Source organism: Mytilus californianus, unplaced genomic scaffold (assembly GCF_021869535.1).
Source record: "Mytilus californianus isolate M0D057914Y unplaced genomic scaffold, xbMytCali1.0.p SCAF_1, whole genome shotgun sequence".
NCBI classification, from domain to species: Eukaryota; Metazoa; Mollusca; class Bivalvia; order Mytilida; family Mytilidae; genus Mytilus; species Mytilus californianus.
Window position 1 is genome coordinate 76301139 of NW_026262581.1, and position 21436 is coordinate 76322574.

A 21436-nucleotide genomic window follows, 5' to 3' on the forward strand; every position below is an offset into this window, starting at 1 on the left:
GTTTAGACATTTACTCAAAATTTCGTTTTTTTAGGAAATTTCTATCCTTTGGATAGACATACCTAACTTTTTTGTTTCAAAAGATAAACACAAGCGGATTTTTGTAAAAACATTTGAAAAAGCTTCTTTACATAAGCCGTATGCTCTAAATTTGTATAACAATTCTTTGGAAATAATTCATTTTTATAAAAGTTTCATGATTTTAGGAAAAAAACGTAATTTTTTGCTGTATATCATCTATTCTAAAAAAATTCATCGGTGACTTTTTCATAAAAATTGGTACAAATAATCTTCATACGTCAGTAATCAAGCATTATGTCATTTTAAAAAAGAGGGGTCCATGCCACAGGCACTTGTCTCAGAAAAAAAATTCCTATATACCTTGATATATTAAGGTATAGAAGGAAAAAAAATTCCGAGACAAATGCCTGTGGTCCATGCACTCGTTTACAAGTTAGATCAGCCTAAATGATAAAAATCAGTCGAAAAACGCATCTTTTCCTTAAAGTTATATACACGACGCGAATTAAATAAGTTCTCTTGTTTTTAAACACTGCATAGGCGGATCCAGGGGGGCCTGGGGGCCAGCCCCCCCCCCCTATATAGGGAATCATTGAAGCTTGACTGTAGCGGGCCCCCTCTTATGGCAGTCAGTACGTGGGCACCCCCTTATAAAAAGTTCTGGATCCGTCACAAGTCTGCTATTAAAGGAGCTCGATTAGTGCCCATAGAAATATCTACAACCTGTCTGTAAACTTTATTACCGAAACCAGAGACATGTATACACATATTATTTAATTCTGACAAGAAGAAAACTTACGGCATTCATGATCGCTAACGAGTTTGCCGAGTACGAGACGATAAAGGTACGAGTTGATATAAGTAGAGGAGTTACGAATGCCAGAAATAAAATGAACCCGTTACAGTAATGTTATAAGAAAATGAATGTTCTTGGTAGAAACCTGCTAGCAAACCTTTGTCAGCATTTTAAGGAATCGTTCTCTGTAGTTGAAAGGTATAACAACAACAAGATAACAAGATATTTTATTTCCAATTATGGGCCCCAAAGGGCATAAACATTACAACATCAATATTTTTTTTCATAATACAATACAAACATAATGTTCTATTAAGAGGTCAAAATTTTAAGGAAACTTTTGTGATGTTCAGTATTGGTGGGAAAATAGCGATAAGATATACATGTATTTAAGGATACCCTTTATACTCCATTTCCAATGACTGAATCAAAATTTGCCAGGGATTTCTTTTTATTCTACAGATATCTTCCAAATTGTTTGAAGATGGAATTCCAAAATATTATTTAATGTTAACTTTTGTTCCCATTTTTTTCCATGGAATTTAAAAATAAATATATATGCCTTCTATAGGATGGCCTTGGAATTCCAGAATATTTAATTAATCCATATCAATTTTTCCTTGGAATTCTTTTCATTTTCTGTATGCCTTCTATAGGGCTAATATGGAATTCCAGAATTATTTTCTTCTTCATATCTTAAAATTTCCATGGATTTTTTTCTGAACCAGCTGTACCTTCTATAGGGGGGGTATGGATTATTTCTGGAATAGCCCATTGAGATAAATAAAAAAAAAAAGAAAGTTTAACGAGAACTATTTAAGTTCTTAAAGAATACGTAGATAAAGAATCTATCGTATGTTTTTTTTTAATACTAATGCATTTTATTGCAAGTGTGGTTAATATAGATAACAAACAAGCAGCCCAAAATGGCAAAAAGAAAAATAGATATCCATATATGTATGGTATCGGGTCCGTTCGCGCCCAATACACGTTCGCACCCCACACGTTTGCCCCCTAGGTCCGTTCGCATCCTACACGTTCGCACCCTTTTTTTTTATTCAAAAACCTGATAAATTTTTAGATGTTTATATCAAAATATTTTTATTTTCATAAATAAAAATTCGGGAATTTTTAAATGAAATATAGTTTTAAATTGATTTGATGATTAATTATTAAATGTTAATTATGTATGATTACTGCTAATTGGTATTTATTCACAGCCTAATTTTGTGTTATTGTTGAGTGTTTGAAAATCATGATTGTTGTCATGGTTGTTTTAACTTGCGTTGATGTAAATACTGCATGTATTTAGCTTGGTATGAGTAAAACTTTGAAGATTTTAAATAAAAAACATGAAAGATAATTGTTTTTAACTGCTTGGCTCCTTTGATCTCATGTGTGTCAGAATCTCACTTTATTCATAAACAATGAAAAAAACTATTTATAGCAATACACTATCCAAACACGATTAAAAATTATTCAACACAAAAATAAAATACTGGTCGTCAGAATCTCACTTTATTTAAAAACAATGAAAAAAAAATGTTTAACTAGACAAAGTGATGCCTGGCACTCCACTCTGAAGTAACTGTATTATAACAGAGTCAGTGTAGGACTTTCTTTGAGATATTATTGTGTCTTGGAAACACAATTTATACCCCCGCTGATGCAAAGTGTTATTTTAAAATACACAAAGTTAAGTATGGGAGCACATAGGTCAAAGGTTCAGATCAAATGGTAGCTCCTTAATCAGCATTGTATGACATCTATTCTTAAGATAAATTTAAAACTAACTTTAACTCACAAGGTTTAATATTTGACATCAAAACCCTGACCACATGAACACCTTCAATATATGTACAAACATCCAACAAAGTGAAAACTTCCTAGCATTCAAACTGTAGGAGTAGTTATCCGGAAACACTCCTCTTATGCAAGTAAATACTCCAAAAAATGACAAAGTTCAGCTATCTCCCAAAAGAGCAAATATTAATAAAAGTCAAAACCCTGACCACATGCACACCTTCAATATATGTACAAACAGCCAGCAAAGTGAAAACTTCCTAGCATTCAAACTGTAGGAGGAGTTATCTGGAAACGCTCCTCTTATGCAAGTAAATACTCTAAAAAATGACAATTGCAAAGTTCAACTATCTCCTAAAAGAGCAAATATTAATAAAAATCAAAACCCTGACCACATGCACACCTTCAATATGCATATATGTACAAACAGACAGCAAATTGAAAACTTCCTAGGACTCAAACTGTAGGAGGAGTTATGCGGAATAACTATATACCTATAATGGGACGGACGGAAGGACTGACATGGGTAAAACAATATGCCCCCCAACTTTTAGTTGCAGGGGCATAAAAATGTCTTAATTTTGATGTATTTTTCTTGCTCTTATTTTGTCATGGAGACTGGAACAATAAATAATGTAGCAATAAAATTTCATCTATTCTCTGTTGGACTGGCCATGGCCAAAATGACTAGTCCCTGAACACACTTTCAAAAATCCTTTAATAGTGAGAACCCTGCTGAAGTTCTGCTTGGATTTGTAGTTTGGGCTAAAATAGAGATATCAATCTGGCTATGTAAACTCAATCTGGTTATAAAAAGTAATCGCCCTCATTCATTCCTGAAGATAGGTCTAGTTCAGTAAACCTGAATGGGTGTGCTTGACTAAGGTTTTTTTATGAGTTAATAATAGCTACTCTTATTTTTTTGGTCACTGAACAAGTTGAATCTGTTGTCATGGTTGTGAGTCCTTTATAATTGATTTTTATACGCCCGTTTACGGGACGTATTATGGTATACCGTTGTCCGTCTGTCCGTCCGTCGTCAACATGTCGGACATTAACTCAAAAACGCTCTAACCAATTTGCATAAAACTTTGGTGAAATCTTTATATCTATTGACATGAGCTCCCTTTCGTTTTTTATTAATTTTAGATTTTACATTTCCAAGCTATGGGGTTTTATTCAGTAAAAAAGGGGGGATTTTCAGGTTTTCAGACAATAACTCAAGAATGCTTTCACCAACTTGCAAAAAATTGTGGTGAATTGTTTATATCTATTGACATGAGCTCCCTTTTGATTTTTATATATTTTAGATTTTACGTTTCCGAGTTACAGGGTTTTATTCATAAAAAAAGGGGGATTTTCCAGTTTTCAGACAAAAAATCAAAAATGCTTTCAGCAGTTCTTATAAAACTTTGGTGAATTGTTTATATCTACTGATGTAAGCTCTGTTTAGAATTTTATAAATTTTACATTTTACATTTCTGAGTTATGGGGTTTTATTCATTAAAAAAGGGGGGATTGTCTGGGGTTTTATTCATTAAAAAAGGGGGGATTTTCCAGTTTTCATATAATAACTCAAAAATGCTGTCAGCAATTTTCATGAAACTTTGGTGAATTGTTTATATCTATTGATATAAGCTCATTCTCATAAATTTCTAATATGACATCGAGAATAAATTGAACTTTAATTGTTTATAGTCTGACTTCAGATTTACTAAGTATTGCGCAACAGCACAGTGTATTACACAACAGCAAGAAATCTTCAATTGAATATAAATTCAATTCATATAACTAATTTCAAGTCCTTTGACTACATTTATTCAGAAACCTATAATATGTCAAATATTTAATACAATCCAAATTCAGACCTGTATCAAGCTTGAATATTGTGTCCATTTTTGCCCGAAATGTTCAGGGTTGGACCTCTGCGGGCATATCCAGCTGCGCTCAGCGAAGCAGTTTATTAACTTTGTTGTTGCTCAAACATTAATATATTGTAGAATTTTACATACTGTAAATAGAGACCTTGTGCACGTCCGCTATCAGCCCAACATAAGTGACTGTTTGATATTTATTTCCTTCAGATATATATTTCTAAATAAATTTTACCAATAGACTATTTTCATATTACTGACTTTTGACTCCGGAGTTTTTATATTTTTTGACAGGTTACCTAATCTTGGGTAGGACATCCTGGTACGTGGTAAAGTAAGAGCAACAAAAAGAAATAAAATCAAGCTTTCAATCCGTAGTGGCCACTACAATTATGGACGAAAATTAACTGTTTTATGTTTTATATACAAGACAAAATAATCGGAAAACAGTTCACTTTCCCCCCAAATTGCACCAATTATTTGTTTGATTTGACCTCTTTTGGTTGCTCTTACCTGACCGAGTACCAGGATGTCCTACCACAGACTAGGCAACCTGTTGAACAATTATATAATCTGGGGTCAAAAGTCAGTAATATGAAAATAGTCTATTAAGAACAATGTATTATCATGATTATAAACCATTGTTACTTGTAAGGCTATTTACATGTATATGTTAGTATCTGAATATTGTAAAGACTGTATGCTCCACTACTTATGATTATGAATTAATCGTGTTAATTGTTCGATACAAAAAGGTATTAATTTTATGATCAGGTGGATTTTGAAGTATTTTTCATAAATATATTGTAATAACTACTCCCATTCAATTCATGTAGTCATGGTAGTATTAAGGAGGGTCTGGATGGGTTTAAAGAAGAGAGAATAATGGCCAAAAAAATTAATGAGTAGACAAAAATGACAAATAACAAATGAATAATAAGAACAAATGTTGGATACTTGTAATTTTATCTGAAAGAAGAAATTCTTAATTCTACAGCTAAACCAACACTGAGGGAATCACCAAAAATGACAGAAAAGAGAAGATTTCACATTCCATCTGCTGCTGAAATTGAAGACGACAAAAAAGATGTTGCAGAAAGCTTCAGGCCAACAAACATTTTCAAGACATACCGTGAACAAAAAAAGAATGATCCTTCAGATGAGATTCAGAATAAGAAACCAAATCTACATGATGTTTCAATTAAGAAAAAGGCTGAAACTGCAGAAGTTTCACCCTGTCAAAATAGTCCTGGGAACCTTCAAACAGTCAAATCCTCAAATTCAGGTTCACGATCTACTACTAGAAATGATCAATTTGTAAAACCTTCAGATTCAAGAAATACTTTCATAAAACCCTCCACATCAAAAGACAATGCCTCAAAAACTAACATATTTGCCAAGAAAGAAGATTTAAAGCCAGGAAATGATTCAGTTGCTAAAACAAATTCAACAGAAGAAAATTTTGATTTGGGAACAAAGGATGCCCCAAAACTTGCAATTCCAGGAAAAACGAGTTCACTCTTAGTTCACCAGAGGCAAAGGGGAAATCCAATTTTGAAGTTTGTACGCAATGTTCCATGGGAATTTGGTGATATAGTTCCAGACTATGTCATGGGGCAGACAACTTGTGCTTTGTTTCTAAGCTTACGTTACCACCAGCTAAATCCAAACTATATACATGACAGATTAAAACAGCTAGGAAGAAGTTATGAGTTGCGAGTGTTGTTGGTGCAAGTTGATATTAAAGAGCCTCAACACTTGCTTAGAGAACTTGCTAAAATATGTATTTTAGCCGACTGTACACTAATTCTAGCATTCTCAACAGAAGAAGCAGGGCGTTATTTGGAGTCTTATAAAGTATATGAAAACAAACCTCCAGATGCCATTATGGAGAAAACAGATCAAAACTTTATGGCTAAAATGACAGATTGTTTGACAAATATAAAATCAGTGAACAAAACTGATGTGGCTACACTGATTTCAACATTTGGATCTTTGAAAGACATAGCAGAAGCAAGTCAGGAAGACTTATCTTTCTGTCCAGGTTTTGGACCACAGAAAGCAAAGAGAGTACATGATTTGTTTAAAGAACCATTTCTACGAGCAAATAAGAATAAGGATCACAAATGAAAAATGAATATTTTTATACAAGATGTCATTTTTTTAGTTTGAAATTTTGAACTCTATCTCATTACCTATGTCAATGTATGTGTTTTCCATAGGTTCAGCAGAAAATCTAACTATTTATGTAAAAATATGAAATCACCATTTAAATTTATGATCGTAGTAAGACACTCTAAGACTAAGCATAATGTAGACTTTCAGGGGGGAAAAAAAGATCTCTGTGTATATGGTGTGTATAATGTAATTTTTTTTCAGAAATTGCGGAGATTTGATTATGAAACATTTACTCTATAAAAATAAATTTCTTTTCCTTTAAATTTTCTTTTTAATAAGAACATGAAGAAGGAAACAATCTCTTGGGCTAATATTTTTATCATAAAGACTTATAGATTTAATTAATAAAAGCAATATTATGTTTTCCATGTATCTCAGTTTGCTTTAATACTGACAAATATCTGATAATTCAGAGAAAATCAACAAAAGTCCAGAAATGGCAGTCAAACTGTTTTGTCGAGTTCTTTACTAATTGGATGTCTAGTAAAATTCATGAAACTTTCAAAATTAGCATTGCAACATTTCATTTTCACAGACATTATATATGGCATAGCCCCCCTCAGTCATGATCTATTAAATTTTTCATAATTTTCACTTAAAGTGTTTTGATTTCAACACATTTGAATTTGACTTATCGAATTTGTATACAGGTGACAACATTTTATTGAGTATGGTATGTGTAAATGAAAGTATGATACTGGCAATAGGTTGAACATTTATAGTAATAGCACATAGTATATCCTTCATTATCCATGTATAAGAGCTTCAAATCCTTACTTCTTGGCAAAACTGACCATGGATAATTGCATACAGTTTAAGTCCTTTGTTTTGAAGCTTTCAAAGTTTTTAGGTATTTTGTTTTCCAAACGTTTGTTTGTGATTGTAGCTGCAGGTTATTCTATAAACATGTAGACTGCACTGAAATATATACCATACATATGTTAGTCATCAGAGTACTTTCTCCCAAATAAACTTGTATGCTTTGTATTGGATAGAGTCAAATGATACATTTTGACATTAAATTGTCAATTTATAAAATCCTGTCATTGTCATGATTGTACTAAAACTGAGTTTGACATAATAGTTTCAGCTTTGATAACATGTTGAGGAAATTCTCGTGTTGATGCTCAGAAATGTTTTATAAACATTGTAAAATTGAGAATGGAAATGGGGAATGTGTCAAAGGGACAACAACCCGACCATAGAACAGACAACAGCAGAAGGTCACCAACAGGTCTTCAATGCAGCGAGAAATTCCCGCACCCGGAGGTGTCCTTCAGCTGGCCCCTAAACAAATATATATACTAGTTCAGTGATAATGAACGCCATACTTAACTCCAAATTGTACACAAGAAACTAAAATTAAAAATAATACAAGACTAACAAAGGCTAGAGGCTCCTGACTTGGGACAGGCGCAAAAATGCGGCGGGGTTAAACATGTTTATGAGATCTCAACCCTCCCCCTATACCTCTAGCCAATGTAGAAAAGTAAACGCATAACAATACGCACATTAAAATTCAGTTCAAGAGAAGTCCGAGTCTGATGTCAGAAGATGTAACCAAAGAAAATAAACAAAATGACAATAATACATAAATAACAACAGACTACTAGCAGTTAACTGCAGTTGTGTCTTGCTTGCAAAACTCTTAAGCGTTACTCCGGAAACATGCAGTGCACACTGAAATTGGTACTAAAAATGTATGATAATTTGAAAAGAGCTTAAAATCTGAATTAAGTACATTTTTAAAAAAGCTCACCTGGCCCAAAGGGCCAAGTGAGCTTTTCTCATCACTTGGCTTCCATTGTTCATCGTCTTCGTATGTTAACTTTTACAAAAATCTTCTCTGAAATTACTGGACCAAATTTAACCAAACTTGGCCACAATCATCATTGGGGTATCTAGTTTATAAAATGTGTCTGATGACCCGGCATGCCAACCAAGATGACCGACATGGCAAAAAATAGAACATAGGGGAAAAATGCAAGTTATGTCTATTATTTTGAAAACCGTAATAAATAGAGAAAATCTGACAAGGCAAAAATGTTCAGAATGTTGAGCCCTACCAATTGTCCATGTATGTCAAAACTGTCAGACAACTTCTTATAGGAGTTATTGCCCTTAAATGACAAATTTTACCGTTTTGTTTTCATTTTAGCCTATTATTTTGAAAACTATAATAGATAGAGAGAATCATGAAATTGCAAAAGTGATCAGCAAGACAAAATCTATAAGTAAGTCTGCATGATCGAAATCTTCAGTCACCTCCTTACTAGAGATTATGCCCTTTGATGACGCTTTTTTTGCAATTTTTTGCGTTTTTGTCTTATAACTTAAAAATCATAATAGATAGATATAAACTTAAATAAGCAAAAATGATCAGCAAGACAAGATCTACTGTTAAGACAATATGGAGGAATTCCTTCGACATCTTATTGAAGTTATTGCCCTTTAATGACGATTTTTACCATTTTTTTTTGCGTTTTGCCTTATATGATGAAAATTAAAATAGATAAATAGACACTTTAAATCACAAAAATGATCAGCAAGGCAAAATCTACTAACAAGTCAAATTTTGCCAATATAGTTAGTAGACTGTCACTCTTATAGGAGTGATTGCCTTTAAATGAGGAATTTTTTTACCCTCTTTAGTATTTTGAGCAAAAAGTAAAGAAGATAGAGAGAAACTAAACAGACTAAATGGTCAGCAATACAAGATCAACAAAACAGAGATTATTATCACGAATTCTATTCTCGTCTACAATGTTGGAGAGTGTCCTTTGTTGAATATGCACATAGACCAAGGTGAGCGACACAGGCTCTTTTAATAGAGTCTCTAGTTTTGTACATAGTATACAAAATATATATTCAGGTTTCAGAATGGTGTATAATGTGACTTCCAATCTGAGGTTTATGTTCCCAAACTTCTCTGAAACAAGCAACTAGATTTTCAGATATGGGGAGAGGGGGTGTATACATTTTTGAGATCTGATAAGGGTTTTTAAAGTTTCTTGCAAGAAAATCTTGGTACTTGTGCTGATTTAACTACAATACTAGTGACTAACTTTGAGGATAACAAAACAGTCTTACACATTGATTGATTGATTGTTGCTTGCTTATTTTCCAGTGGCAATTATTTCATGCATGTTTTGGACAAGAACAAATTAACAATAAATACAAAAGGTAGGTTCTGTAATAGAGGCCATCCAGGATGAAGGTAGCGGAAATTTGGACTGCCACTTGAAAATGAGGGTATATTAGATAGGGACAGCAATTTTGCCTTGCAACAGGCCACCTACTGACCCTTCAAATAGTTGTTGCAAGGATTCTTAACATGCAGAGAGCGTGGCACTCTCTTTACACAAGGCATCAGATTCCCAATTCTGACCAGGTGCCACACTTTGGCAATGGTTTTACTATTTCGGAAGAAGACCAAAGTGACCATATTTCTATTCCCAAGTCACCCTTTGGGGCAGAGGAAATACATGATGTTGTTGTCTTGTTAGCAATATAAGTTGTGGTAAGCAATGCAAGATTAAGATTATAATTTTTCCACAAACAAAAAGAAAATGGCATTTAAATCTTCACTTAATGTTAGCAACTATCATACTTATAGATCAACAATAAACATACTGTTTAGTAAGCTTTAAAAGGCATGGATATTACAAAAAGAAAACAATTCAAATGAGAAGACTAAATGGCTGATTCATGATAGTACAAAAATGATCACCAGATATGACAGCCAGCAACCAACAACCACTGAACTACAGGCCCCATAGACTACATGTAGCTTATTTTTTTAAGAGTGAAATTAATCAATGTAAACATAATTCACAAACTTATTATTATTCAGTGATTCAATAAGTATAAATCTGTGCACACAAGAATAGACAACAGTAGTTATACAATGTAGTTATTAGTTCATTATGAATCTTTATGGTAAACTATTTTTAAATATATAGACTTGATTAGTAGAAGGCTTACATATTTAGAAAATATATAAACACAATAACTATAACTGCATTTAAAACATTTTGGTAATTTTGTCACAAAGTACAAATGTTGTATTCATATAAACATTTAATAGTCATTGACATTTACTAAAATGGAAAGGTCATATTTTCATCAAGATCATATATTTGAATATAAATCTGTAAGACTGTTACCACCATAATTCTTCATCTTTTATATAGATCTATTAAAAATAAGAACCTTTTTAATTACAAAAAATGCATCAGTCTTATCAAATGGTCGAAACCAAGAAAAAAATTACAGGGAGATAATCAAAGAGTTCCCATCACAAAACTTCCAAGCATCACCAAATTTTGATCATCTATTTCAGAATCTGATAGTCTGATCATGCAAACTACAGTATTTAAATAAATCATGTGTGTAAAAAAAAACTTTGAATTGTTACTTTCAGATGTGCATTTCATACAACAGCTGCCATTAAAACACAGCATACAAAAGGAACATACAGATATGTTCCTATTTTGATTCCACAAGAAAAGATAGGAAATAATCCTTTGAAAGCTTTGAAATGTCATAGAACTGGAGGAAGAGGACCTGATGGTAAGTACTGATTTGAAATTGGATAGGACACTGTTGATCAGATGGTAATTATATATAAGCCACTGTTAGTATAGAGTTCGTTATCTTCTTGAACATGTTGAATGTCATGGAAAAGAAGGACTGGTAAAATGTTACTAGACCAAATACTGTAAATTCAAAAATGTTTGTAATGTTTTTATTATTGCAAAAATTGCGATAAATAGGTGTTGCAAAATAGAACCTCTCTTTTTAAATTGTGATTGCATTATTTGTATGCAGCATTTCCTGAAATAGCAATATTAAAATTCGCATTTGTGCTGATTGTCCAAAAATTGCTATAATAAATGCAAAAATTTCAGATTTTACAGTAACTACATCATGATTTTGTTAAAGGGTATTTCCAACTACCCAGTACTTTTTATACGACCGCAAAAAATTTTTGCGGTCGTATATTGGTATGACTTTGGCGTCGTCGTCGTCATCGTCCGAAGACACATTGGTTTTCGCACTCTAACTTTAGTTTAAGTGAATGGATCTCTTTGAAATTTTACCATAAGGTTAAATACCACAAAAGGAAGGTGGATATTGATTTTGGGGGTTATGGTACCAACAGTTAAGGAATTAGGGGCCAAAAATAAGCATTTTCTAGTTTCCAGACAATAACTGTGGAACGGTGTATGGATCTCTCTGAAATTATACTACAAGTTTCCATACCACAAAGGGATGGTTAGGATTTGCTTTGGGGGGTTATGGCTCAAACCGTTTAGGAATTAGGGGCAAAAAAGGGGGAAAATCAAGGTTGTCCTGGTTAATGGACAAATACTTTAGTACAAAACATAATTTAAAGCAGTGTAAGGGAGATAAATCAAATACATCATTGAAATTATCTCCCTTACACTGCTTTTAAATTATGTATAAAGTAATGGTTAATGATTTAAAACAGTGTAAGGGAGGTAATCCAAATACAATGTTTTGGTTACTTCCCTTACACTGCTTTTAAATTATGTTTAAAGAAATGCATATTTATAAAGGAAGACCAGTAAAAATATCTGCAAATGTTGCATCTTTTTTTTTTACAAAAAAATCCATATGAAAGATTTGACACTATTTTAAATTCTATTATAAAATAGATTAAGTTAGCACTATGGTAAATTTAAATGGGTAATTATGGTTGCAAACTCCATTGGAAATTTGAATTGAGATTATGACCATATCTTGAGGGAAAGAATTTTTTTGGGGAAAAAAGGGGGGGGGGGGGTAAAAAGAAATTGTGGGGGGTCAATTTTTTCTCATTTCAGATTTCAGAAATTAAAAAGAATTAATTCTTCAAATATTTTTTTTTTTTTCAAATTTCAAATATTGAAAAATTTCAAGAAGTAATCTTTCATTGCACAGTAAGTATGGCGCATTAGATTTGTAAAATCTTTGACCTTATTTATTTATTTGTTATGCTGAATCTAACCGTGTATTTAGATTTTTAATTTTGGGTCCAGTTTTCAAATTGGTCTACATTAAGGTCCAAAAGGTCCAAAATTAAACTTTGTTTGATTTTAACAAAAATTGAATATATGGGGTTCTTTGATATGCTGAATCTTAACATTTATTTAGATTTTTGATTTTTGGCCCAGTTTTCAAGTTGGTCCAAATTGGGGTCCAAATTTAAACTTTGTTTGATTTCAACAAAAATTGAATATATGAGGGTCTTTGATATGCTGAATCTAACCATGTGTTTAGATTTTTTATTTTGGGCCCAGTTTTCAAGTTGGTCCAAGTTGGGGTCCAAAATTAAATTTAGTTTGATTTTAACAAAAATTGAATTCTTGGGGTTCTTTGATATGCTGAATCTAAACATGTGTTTAGATTTTTGATTATGGGCCCAGTTTTCAAGTTGGTCCAAGTCGGGGTCCAAAATTAAACTTTTTTTTATTTCAACAAGAATTGAATATATGGGGTTCTTTGATATGCTGAATCTAACCATGTATTTAGATTTTGGACATTGGACCATAATAGGTAAATTAAAAAAATTCAAGTTCTTAGACCACATTCTTTCTGTGTCAGAAACCTATGCTGTGTCAAATATTTAATCACAATCCAAATTCAGAGCTGTATCAAGCTTGAATGTTGTGTCCATACTTGCCCCAACTGTTCAGGGTTTGACCTCTGCGGTCGTATCAAGCTGCGCCCAGCGAAGCATTTTATTCCCAGTTATGCTGGAAGGAGAGGTGCAATTCAATGTGAATAAAAATTAATTGGAAATGTGGGGTAGATGTTAATAAGACAGCAACTCAATGAAGCAAAACTGAAGCAAAAACACCAGTTATTTTAAGGGGCAGAATATTAAACTTGATTAAAAAGGCAGTATTTGTTTTTAGAGCAATAATGCATGTGGATCTTAGAAATTGTGATTATAAATTTATACAAAAATACATGTAGAACCTTGTGCATGTGCATCTGTTACTGTTTACTTTTGCTTTTGAATTAAGAAAAAAATGTTGCAAAAATAAAAATAATGGTAACTTATGCAGGTAGAATATGGAATCACAGACGAGCTGGTGGAAAATTTGATCGTAAGTTCAGAGTTGTAGATAACATGAGAACTGACTTTGGAGGTGAAACACTAGTGGAGAAAGTGATTTATATCAGATATGATCCTCTTCGTTCAGCAAAGATTGCTGCAGTAGCTGGTGGATCAAGGAAACGTTTCATTGTAGCAACAGAGAACATGAAGCCTGGTGACATCATCACTACCTCTTGCGACGTAAACGAAGATACAGGTAAGCTTATATTAAAATTAAGACATGAAAATTAGAGATGTGTTGAAAAGGGGGAGTGGTTGGTCATTCAATGAAAAACATTTAAATAATGGTTACTCATGCAGGTAGAATATGGAATCACAGACGATTTGTGATTCCATATTCTACCTGCATGAGTAACCATTAAGTATTTTGTTGTTAAATTAGATTTAGATTTTCATATTTATTGTGAACATTTGTTAACTGCTGAAAATCATGCATCTATACAGGTTAACATATTTTGTTGCTGCCATAATGACATTTACCACCTCATCTCTACTCATAAATGGTTTGGTCAGATTTCAGCAAGTTGTGTAGAATTGATTGCTTTAAGGACACAATGACTCCTGCATTTTTTTTAGGTGAAAAATAAAGCTTTGGTCAAACATACAAGGTCAAAAGACAATTCAAAAAACTTGATATGTATAATTCATTTGTTGTATGCATGAAAAATGAGGACAACCATAGCTTTATTTTATTTTTGCAAGATTAACTTTGTCAGCACAATACCTTTTTATCCTATATACTATTAAACATGTTAAACAGATTTGTCTGTAAATGATTACCATTAGGAGGAGGATGATGAGGAAGGGTTACACTGTCAAGGTCAAAGGTCATACAGAAATACTTTGCTAGTCTACATCAAACATGGGATATTTACATGTTCTACATGATTTTGATAATTCATGTAAACGAATGACTCCTGATTTTTCAGAGAAAAAGGTTAATAATCAATTGAATGATCATCATGATAAAGGATTATGCCTGTTAAGTGTGAGTTGGAGGTTTAAAGTTCAAGCTGAGGTCAATTTTCATGTAGAATTTTCAAAAGTTCAATTGGTTCAATTTTAGTTAGAAGTTTTAAAGTTCAAGCTTAGACCAAAGATTTATACTTCTACTGTATTCTCTGTTAATACAATGTAGTTCCAAAAGGTTGACTCCTTTTTCCTAATTTACAAGAGTTGTCTCTTATTGTATATTCACGTATATATACATGTATGTACAAGTACAAGTAGTGCATTTGGAAATGTATATGAAAATTGCAAAAATGATACCCTATATAGATAAAGGAAATGTGGGGTAAATGTCTATAACAGCTACACAACTTCAAGATAAATTGCTTTGCCGAGCGCAGCTAGGATACAACTGCAGAGGTCCAACCCTGAACAGTTGGGGCAAAAATGGACACAATATTCGCGCTTGATACAGATCTGAATTTGGATTGTAATTAAATATTTGACACATACTAGGTTTCTGACAAACAATAACTGTAGTCAAGAATTGAGAAAAAATTGGTCCCCCTCCTCCAATTTCTTTTTACCCCCCCCCCCCCCCCCGCCCCCCCCCCCCCCCCCCCCCCCCCCCTTTCCAAAAAAAAAATTCTTTCCCTCAAGATATGGTCATAATCTCAATTCAAATTTCCCATGGAGTTTAAATTTCATAAAAATTTTTGCGGTCGTATAAAAACTAACATATGCATTTGGAGGTTTATCACTCTACTGTCTTCAAAATCTACAAGTTCCAACACTATTTTAATGCGAACATCATGTGACTTCATGTCTATATCTAGGCTATCCATTCATCTGAGAAAAATGCATATTTGACACTCAACACCAATATGCAGCCCATTGTAATGAACTGCAAAAATTCCAGTTTTAAAACTTCGCAATCCTGTAAAAATAGGTTTTGACACCTTACTGGTATGTTGAGGATGTCTATTTCACATTGGCCTTATTAACTTGTGCTTAAGATGCACCAAGCTATATTTGAAAATGATTGATTTCACCATTGGTGCATAACCTAAACATGACTTGATAGTTCAAATTATAATATGAATCAGAAAAATTAAGTTTTAGGTATAAGTTTACATGAATAAGAAAACTTCTCATATACTTTTAATAAACAGGGTTTAAAAATATGTGTCAGAGTTACAATTACAATTTCACAAAATAAAGACAGTAAATTTGCTGTGAATATAAATTATTTAAATCATGCTGCAGCTAGTAAAGTAGCATAAACCTTTCAGAATATTCAATTTACTTGAAAGATAACAAATCAAGTATACATTATGCCAGATCTATACCATTACAGTTCCTTGACTTTTGTTGGTAGACAGAGGGCCAGACAAATTTTTTCAATATATATGGAATTCTGAAAATTTTCATTAGAGGAAAAAAAATCATTTTATTAAAGCCTGAAGGAACTCTTAGCGTGTTTAGTATTACAAAACTGATTTCTTATACATTTTAACATTACAGGGGTCAAACTGAAAGAAGGTGATTCCCGTCCACTTGCAGTTATACCATCAAATACAATGGTACATAATATCGAATTACAAGTTGGAAAAGGAGGCATTATTGCTAGAGCTGCAGGCTCATATGCTCGTGTTTCCAAGCAACTTGTCAATGAGTGTGTGTTGAAAATGCCTTCAGGAAAAGAAATGGTGGTCTCCAATAAATGCATGGCCTGTGTTGGCCAAGTATCTAATGCAGATCATAATACAATAGATATCGGTTCTCCAAATAAAAAACGCTGGCTTGGAATCAGACCTAGAAGTGGTTTCTATGTCGCTCCACAGGATGCACAAAGAAATAACAAAAAGAATGAATTTCTAAAGAGAAAGAAATTTTACCAAAAATCACAAGAACCAGAACAATATGTTAAATTTACTTACTAAATAAAGTAAAATATGTTTGAATCAATTTGTGATTGTCCTATTCTGTTATTAAAATGATTCTGTCAGTTTACACCTGTTCTCCCCTTTTAAGTATATTATATCATCTTACATTCTTATATCACATGATAAATTAAAACTAAGGTTGACGTGAGTTGTTTCTAGTTTCAGATTTGATATTGGTTGATAATTATTCTGTTGACAAATTAACAAAGCTTTTTCTACTGTAAAAAGCTAAAACTTACTGATATCACATACCAAAAAAAAACCCTCATTTATTTTGTAAAAAATAAAGCATTTAAAAAAAAATGGAAAATATGTCTTTATTCAAGTTCATTTCAATTTAATTGATCAACAAGTATGAATTTGTAGGTGGAAAGATCTTCAAATGTTCTCTGTTTTTATGCCCCCGCCGTAGCGGTGGGGGCATTAAGTTTTACCCTTGTCCGTCTGTACGTACGTACGTCCCAAAATTGGTTTCCGTTCTCTAACTTGAGTTTGCCTCAACCAAATGTTATGAAACTTATACATAATGCTTATTTTCACAAAACACAGATCAAGTTTGATTTTGGTGGCGTCACTTTAACCGTTCTAGAGTTATGCCCCTTTATAAATGGAAAAATTGCAAAATTTTTAGTTTCCGTTCTCTAACTTAAATTTGCCTCAACCAAATGTTATGAAACTTATACTCAAGGCTTATTACCTACAAAACACAGATTAAGTATGAATTTTGGTGGCATCACTTTAACCGTTCTAGAGTTATGCCACTTTATAAATGGAAAAATTGCAAAATTTTTAGTTTCCGTTCTCTAACTTAAGTTTGCCTCAACCAAATGTTATGAAACTTATACACAATGCTTATTACCACAAAACACAGATCAAGTTTGAATTTTGGTGGCGTCACTTTAACCGTTCTAGAGTTATGCCCCTTTATAAATGGAAAAAATTGCAAAATTTTTATTTTCTTCTAAATATCAAGTTATTATACGACCGCAAAAAAATTTTGTGGTCGTATATTGGTATGACGTTGGCGTCGTCGTCGTCGTCCGGCGTCGTCGTCCGAATACATATTGGTTTTCGCACTCTAACTTTAGTTTAAGTGAATGGATCTTTTTGAAATTTGACCATAAGGTTAAATACCACAAAAGGAAGGTTGGGATTGATTTTGGGGGTTATGGTACCAACAGTTAAGGAATTAGGGGCCAAAAAGGGGCCAAAAATGAGCATTTTCTAGTTTCCAGACAATAACTGTGGAACGGTGTATGGATCTCTCTGAAATTATACTACAAGTTTCCATACCACAAAGGGATGGTTAGGATTTGCTTTGGGGGGTTATGGCTCAAACCGTTTAGGAATTAGGGGCAAAAAAGGGGGAAAAACAAGGTTGTCCTGGTTAATGGACAAATACTTTAGTACAAAACATAATTTAAAGCAGTGTAAGGGAGATAAATCAAATACATCATTGGAATTATCTCCCTTACACTGCTTTTAAATTATGTATAAAGTAATGGTTAATGAACAATAAAGATAATCTAAAACAGTGTAAGGGAGGTAATCCAAATACAATGTTTTGGTTACTTCCCTTACACTGCTTTTAAATTATGTTTAAAGAAATGCATATTTATAAAGGAAGACCAGTAAAAATATCTGCAAATGTTTTCATCTTTTTTTTTTACAAAAAAATCCATATGAAAGATTTGACACTATATTTTTATTAATTCTATTATAAAATAGATTAAGTTAGCACTATGGTAAATTTAAATGGGTAATTATGGTTGCCAACTCCATTGGAAATTTGAATTGAGATTATGACCATATCTTGAGGGAAAGAATTTTTTTGGGGGAAAAAGGGGGGGGGGGGATAAAAAGAAATTGTGGGGGGCCAATTTTTTCTCATCTCAGATTTCAGAAATTAAAAAGAATTATTCTTCAAATATTATTTTTTTTTCAAATTTCAAATATTGAAAAATTTCAAGAAGTAATCTTTAATTGCACAGTATGGCGCATTAGATTTGTAAAATCTTTGATCACATTTATTTATTTGTTATGCCGAATCTAACAGTGTATTTAGATTTTTAATTTTGGGTCCAGTTTTCAAGTTGGTCCAAATTGGGGTCCAAAATTAAACTTTGTTTGATTTCAACAAAAATTGAATATATGGGGTTCTTTGATATGCTGAATCTAACCATGTATTTAGATTTTTTATTTGTGGACCCCGTTATCTAATTGGTTCATATTGAGGTCAAAAGGGTCCAAAATTAAACTTTGTTTGATTTCATCTAAAATTGAATTATTGGGGTTCTTTGATAATCCAAATCTAACCGTGTATTTAGGTTTTTAATTTTGGGTCCTGTTTTTTAAATTGGTCTACATTGAGGTCCAAAGGGTCCAAAATTAAACTTAGTTTGATTTTGACAAAAATTGAATTCTTGGGGTTCTTTGATTTGCTGAATCTAAACATGTGTTTAGATTTTTGATTATGGGCCCAGTTTTCAAGTTGGTCCAAGATAGGGTCCAGTATTTAAACTTAGTTTGATTTCAACAAAAATTGAATATATGGGGTTCTTTGATATGCTGAATCTAAACATGTATTTAGATTTTTGATTATGGGCCCAGTTTTCAAGTTGGTCCAAATTGGGGTCCAAAATTAAACTTTGTTTGATTTCAACAAAAATTGAATATATGAGGTTCTTTGATATGCTGAATCTAACCATGTATTTAGATTTTTTATTTGTAGGCCCCGCTATCAAATTGGTTCATATTGAGGTCAAAAGGGTCCAAAATTAAACTTTGTTTGATTTCATAGAAAATTGAATTATTGGGGTTCTTTGATATGCCAAATCTAACCGTATTTTTAATTTGGGTCCCGTTTTTTAAATTGGTCTTCATTGAGGTCCAAAGGGTCCAAAATTAAACTTAGTTTGATTTTAACAAAAATTGAATTCTTGGGGTTCTTTGATATGCTGAATCTAAACATGTGTTTAGATTTTTGATTATGGGCCCAGTTTTCAAGTTGGTCCAAGTTGGGGTCCAAAATTAAACTTTTTTTGATTTCAACAAAAATTGAATATATGGGGTTCTTTGATATGCTGAATCTAACCATGAATTTAGATTTTTTATTTGTGGGCCCCGCTATCAAATTGCTTCATATTGAGGTCAAAAGGGTCCAAAATTAAACTTTGTTTGATTTCATCAAAAATTGAATTATTGGGGTTCTTTGATATTCCAAATCTAACCGTGTATTTAGATTTTTAATTTTAAGTCCCGTTTTTTAAATTGGTCTACATTAAGGTCCAAAGGGTCCAAAATTAAACTTAGTTTGATTTTAGCAAAAATTGAATTCTTGGGGTTCTTTGATATGCTGAATCTAAACATGTGTTTAGATTTTTGATTATGGGCCCAGTTTTCAAGTTTGTCCAAGTTGGGGTCCAAAATTAAACTTTGTTTGATTTTAACAAAAATTGAATATATGGGGTTCTTTGATATGCTGAATCTAACCATGTATTTTGATTTTGGACATTGGACCATAATAGGTAAATTAAAAAAATTCAAGTTCTTAGACCACATTCTTTCTGTGTCAGAAACCTATGCTGTGTCAAATATTTAATAACAATCCAAATTCAGAGCTGTATCAAGCTTGAATGTTGTGTCCATACTTGCCCCAACTGTTCAGGGTTCGACCTCTGCGGTCGTATCAAGCTGCGCCCCAGCGAAGCATTTTATTTTTAAAATTGGAGTTATCTTCCTTTGTCCATGATTATAGTTGAATCAACTACAATGAATGCTTTATACAATGCAATGTTTAATTTTGACTTCCACTGATAAAACACAGATCAAGTTGAATTTGGGTAGTGTCACTTTAACCATTATTGAGTTATGCTCCTTTATAAGTAGAAAAATTGCTGAATTTTTAGTTTCTGTTCTCTACTTAAGTTAGCCTCAACCAAATGTTATGAGACTTACACACAAAACTCAGATCAAGTTCAAATTTGGGTAGCGTCACTTTTACTGTTCTTCAGTTATGTCCCTTTATAACTATATGATATGCATGCAGGGGCATCATCTGTGTCCACATGTGGACACTATCCACATTTTTTTATCTTATACTATATGCAATAGGTCAACTATTTTTGGTGTATGGAAATATTTTATGATCTATATGCAGTCGCGCAGGTTTCATTTGACCTTGACCTCATTTTCACGGTTCATTGATCAGTGTTAAGTTCTTGTGTTTTGGTCTGTTTTTCTCAAACTATAAGCAATAGTTCAACTATATTTGTTGTATGGAAAAATTGTTAGCTGTACATGCCTGCCTAGCATGGTTCATCTGACCTTGACCTCATTTTCATGGTTCATTGGTCAATGTTTAGTTTACTTGGTTAATGTTAAGTTTATGTGACAGTTGTAATAAAGCTTTACATTTAGGACTATCAACATAATATCAATGATTAGTAAAGAAGGCGAGACATTTCAGCGTGTGCACTCTTGTTTCAAGCAGTCGCTGAACCATAAAAATGAGGTCAAGGACAGTTGACATATGAAGGACAGAAACTTTGAAACATTAGGTATCTGCATACAAGGAATGAAGCATCCAGGTCTTCTTCCTTCTAAAATATAAAGCTTTATACAAATAGTTGTTGGATAGTAATCCCTGTTACACATACTGAGACTTTTGTTGCAGACAAGGTAAAAAACTCAAAATAACAAAATGTATCGAAGAATTATTCTGCAAACATTTAGTAGGTGT

The 21436-nt window shown here is 32.6% G+C and overlaps 1 protein-coding gene across 2 annotated transcripts; it reads left to right on the plus strand.

Annotated features, from left to right (window-relative positions):
* The first annotated feature begins 892 nt into the window (after nt 1–892).
* On the plus strand, nt 893–16713 carry LOC127707637 (DNA excision repair protein ERCC-1-like). 2 transcript variants are annotated; one of them, XM_052212284.1, is made up of 4 exons: nt 893–1015; nt 11096–11244; nt 13749–13997; nt 16274–16713. In XM_052212284.1, the coding sequence occupies exons 1-4, from the start codon at nt 942–944 to the stop codon at nt 16690–16692; spliced, it is 891 nt and encodes a 296-aa protein (XP_052068244.1). In that variant the 5' UTR covers nt 893–941; the 3' UTR covers nt 16693–16713. The 2 variants fall into 2 exon arrangements, with proteins under 2 accessions (XP_052068244.1, XP_052068238.1); XM_052212278.1 differs by lacking the exons at nt 11096–11244; nt 13749–13997; nt 16274–16713 and adding an exon at nt 5492–7266 and having other exon boundaries at nt 895–1015.
* The last annotated feature ends 4723 nt before the right edge of the window (nt 16714–21436 follow it).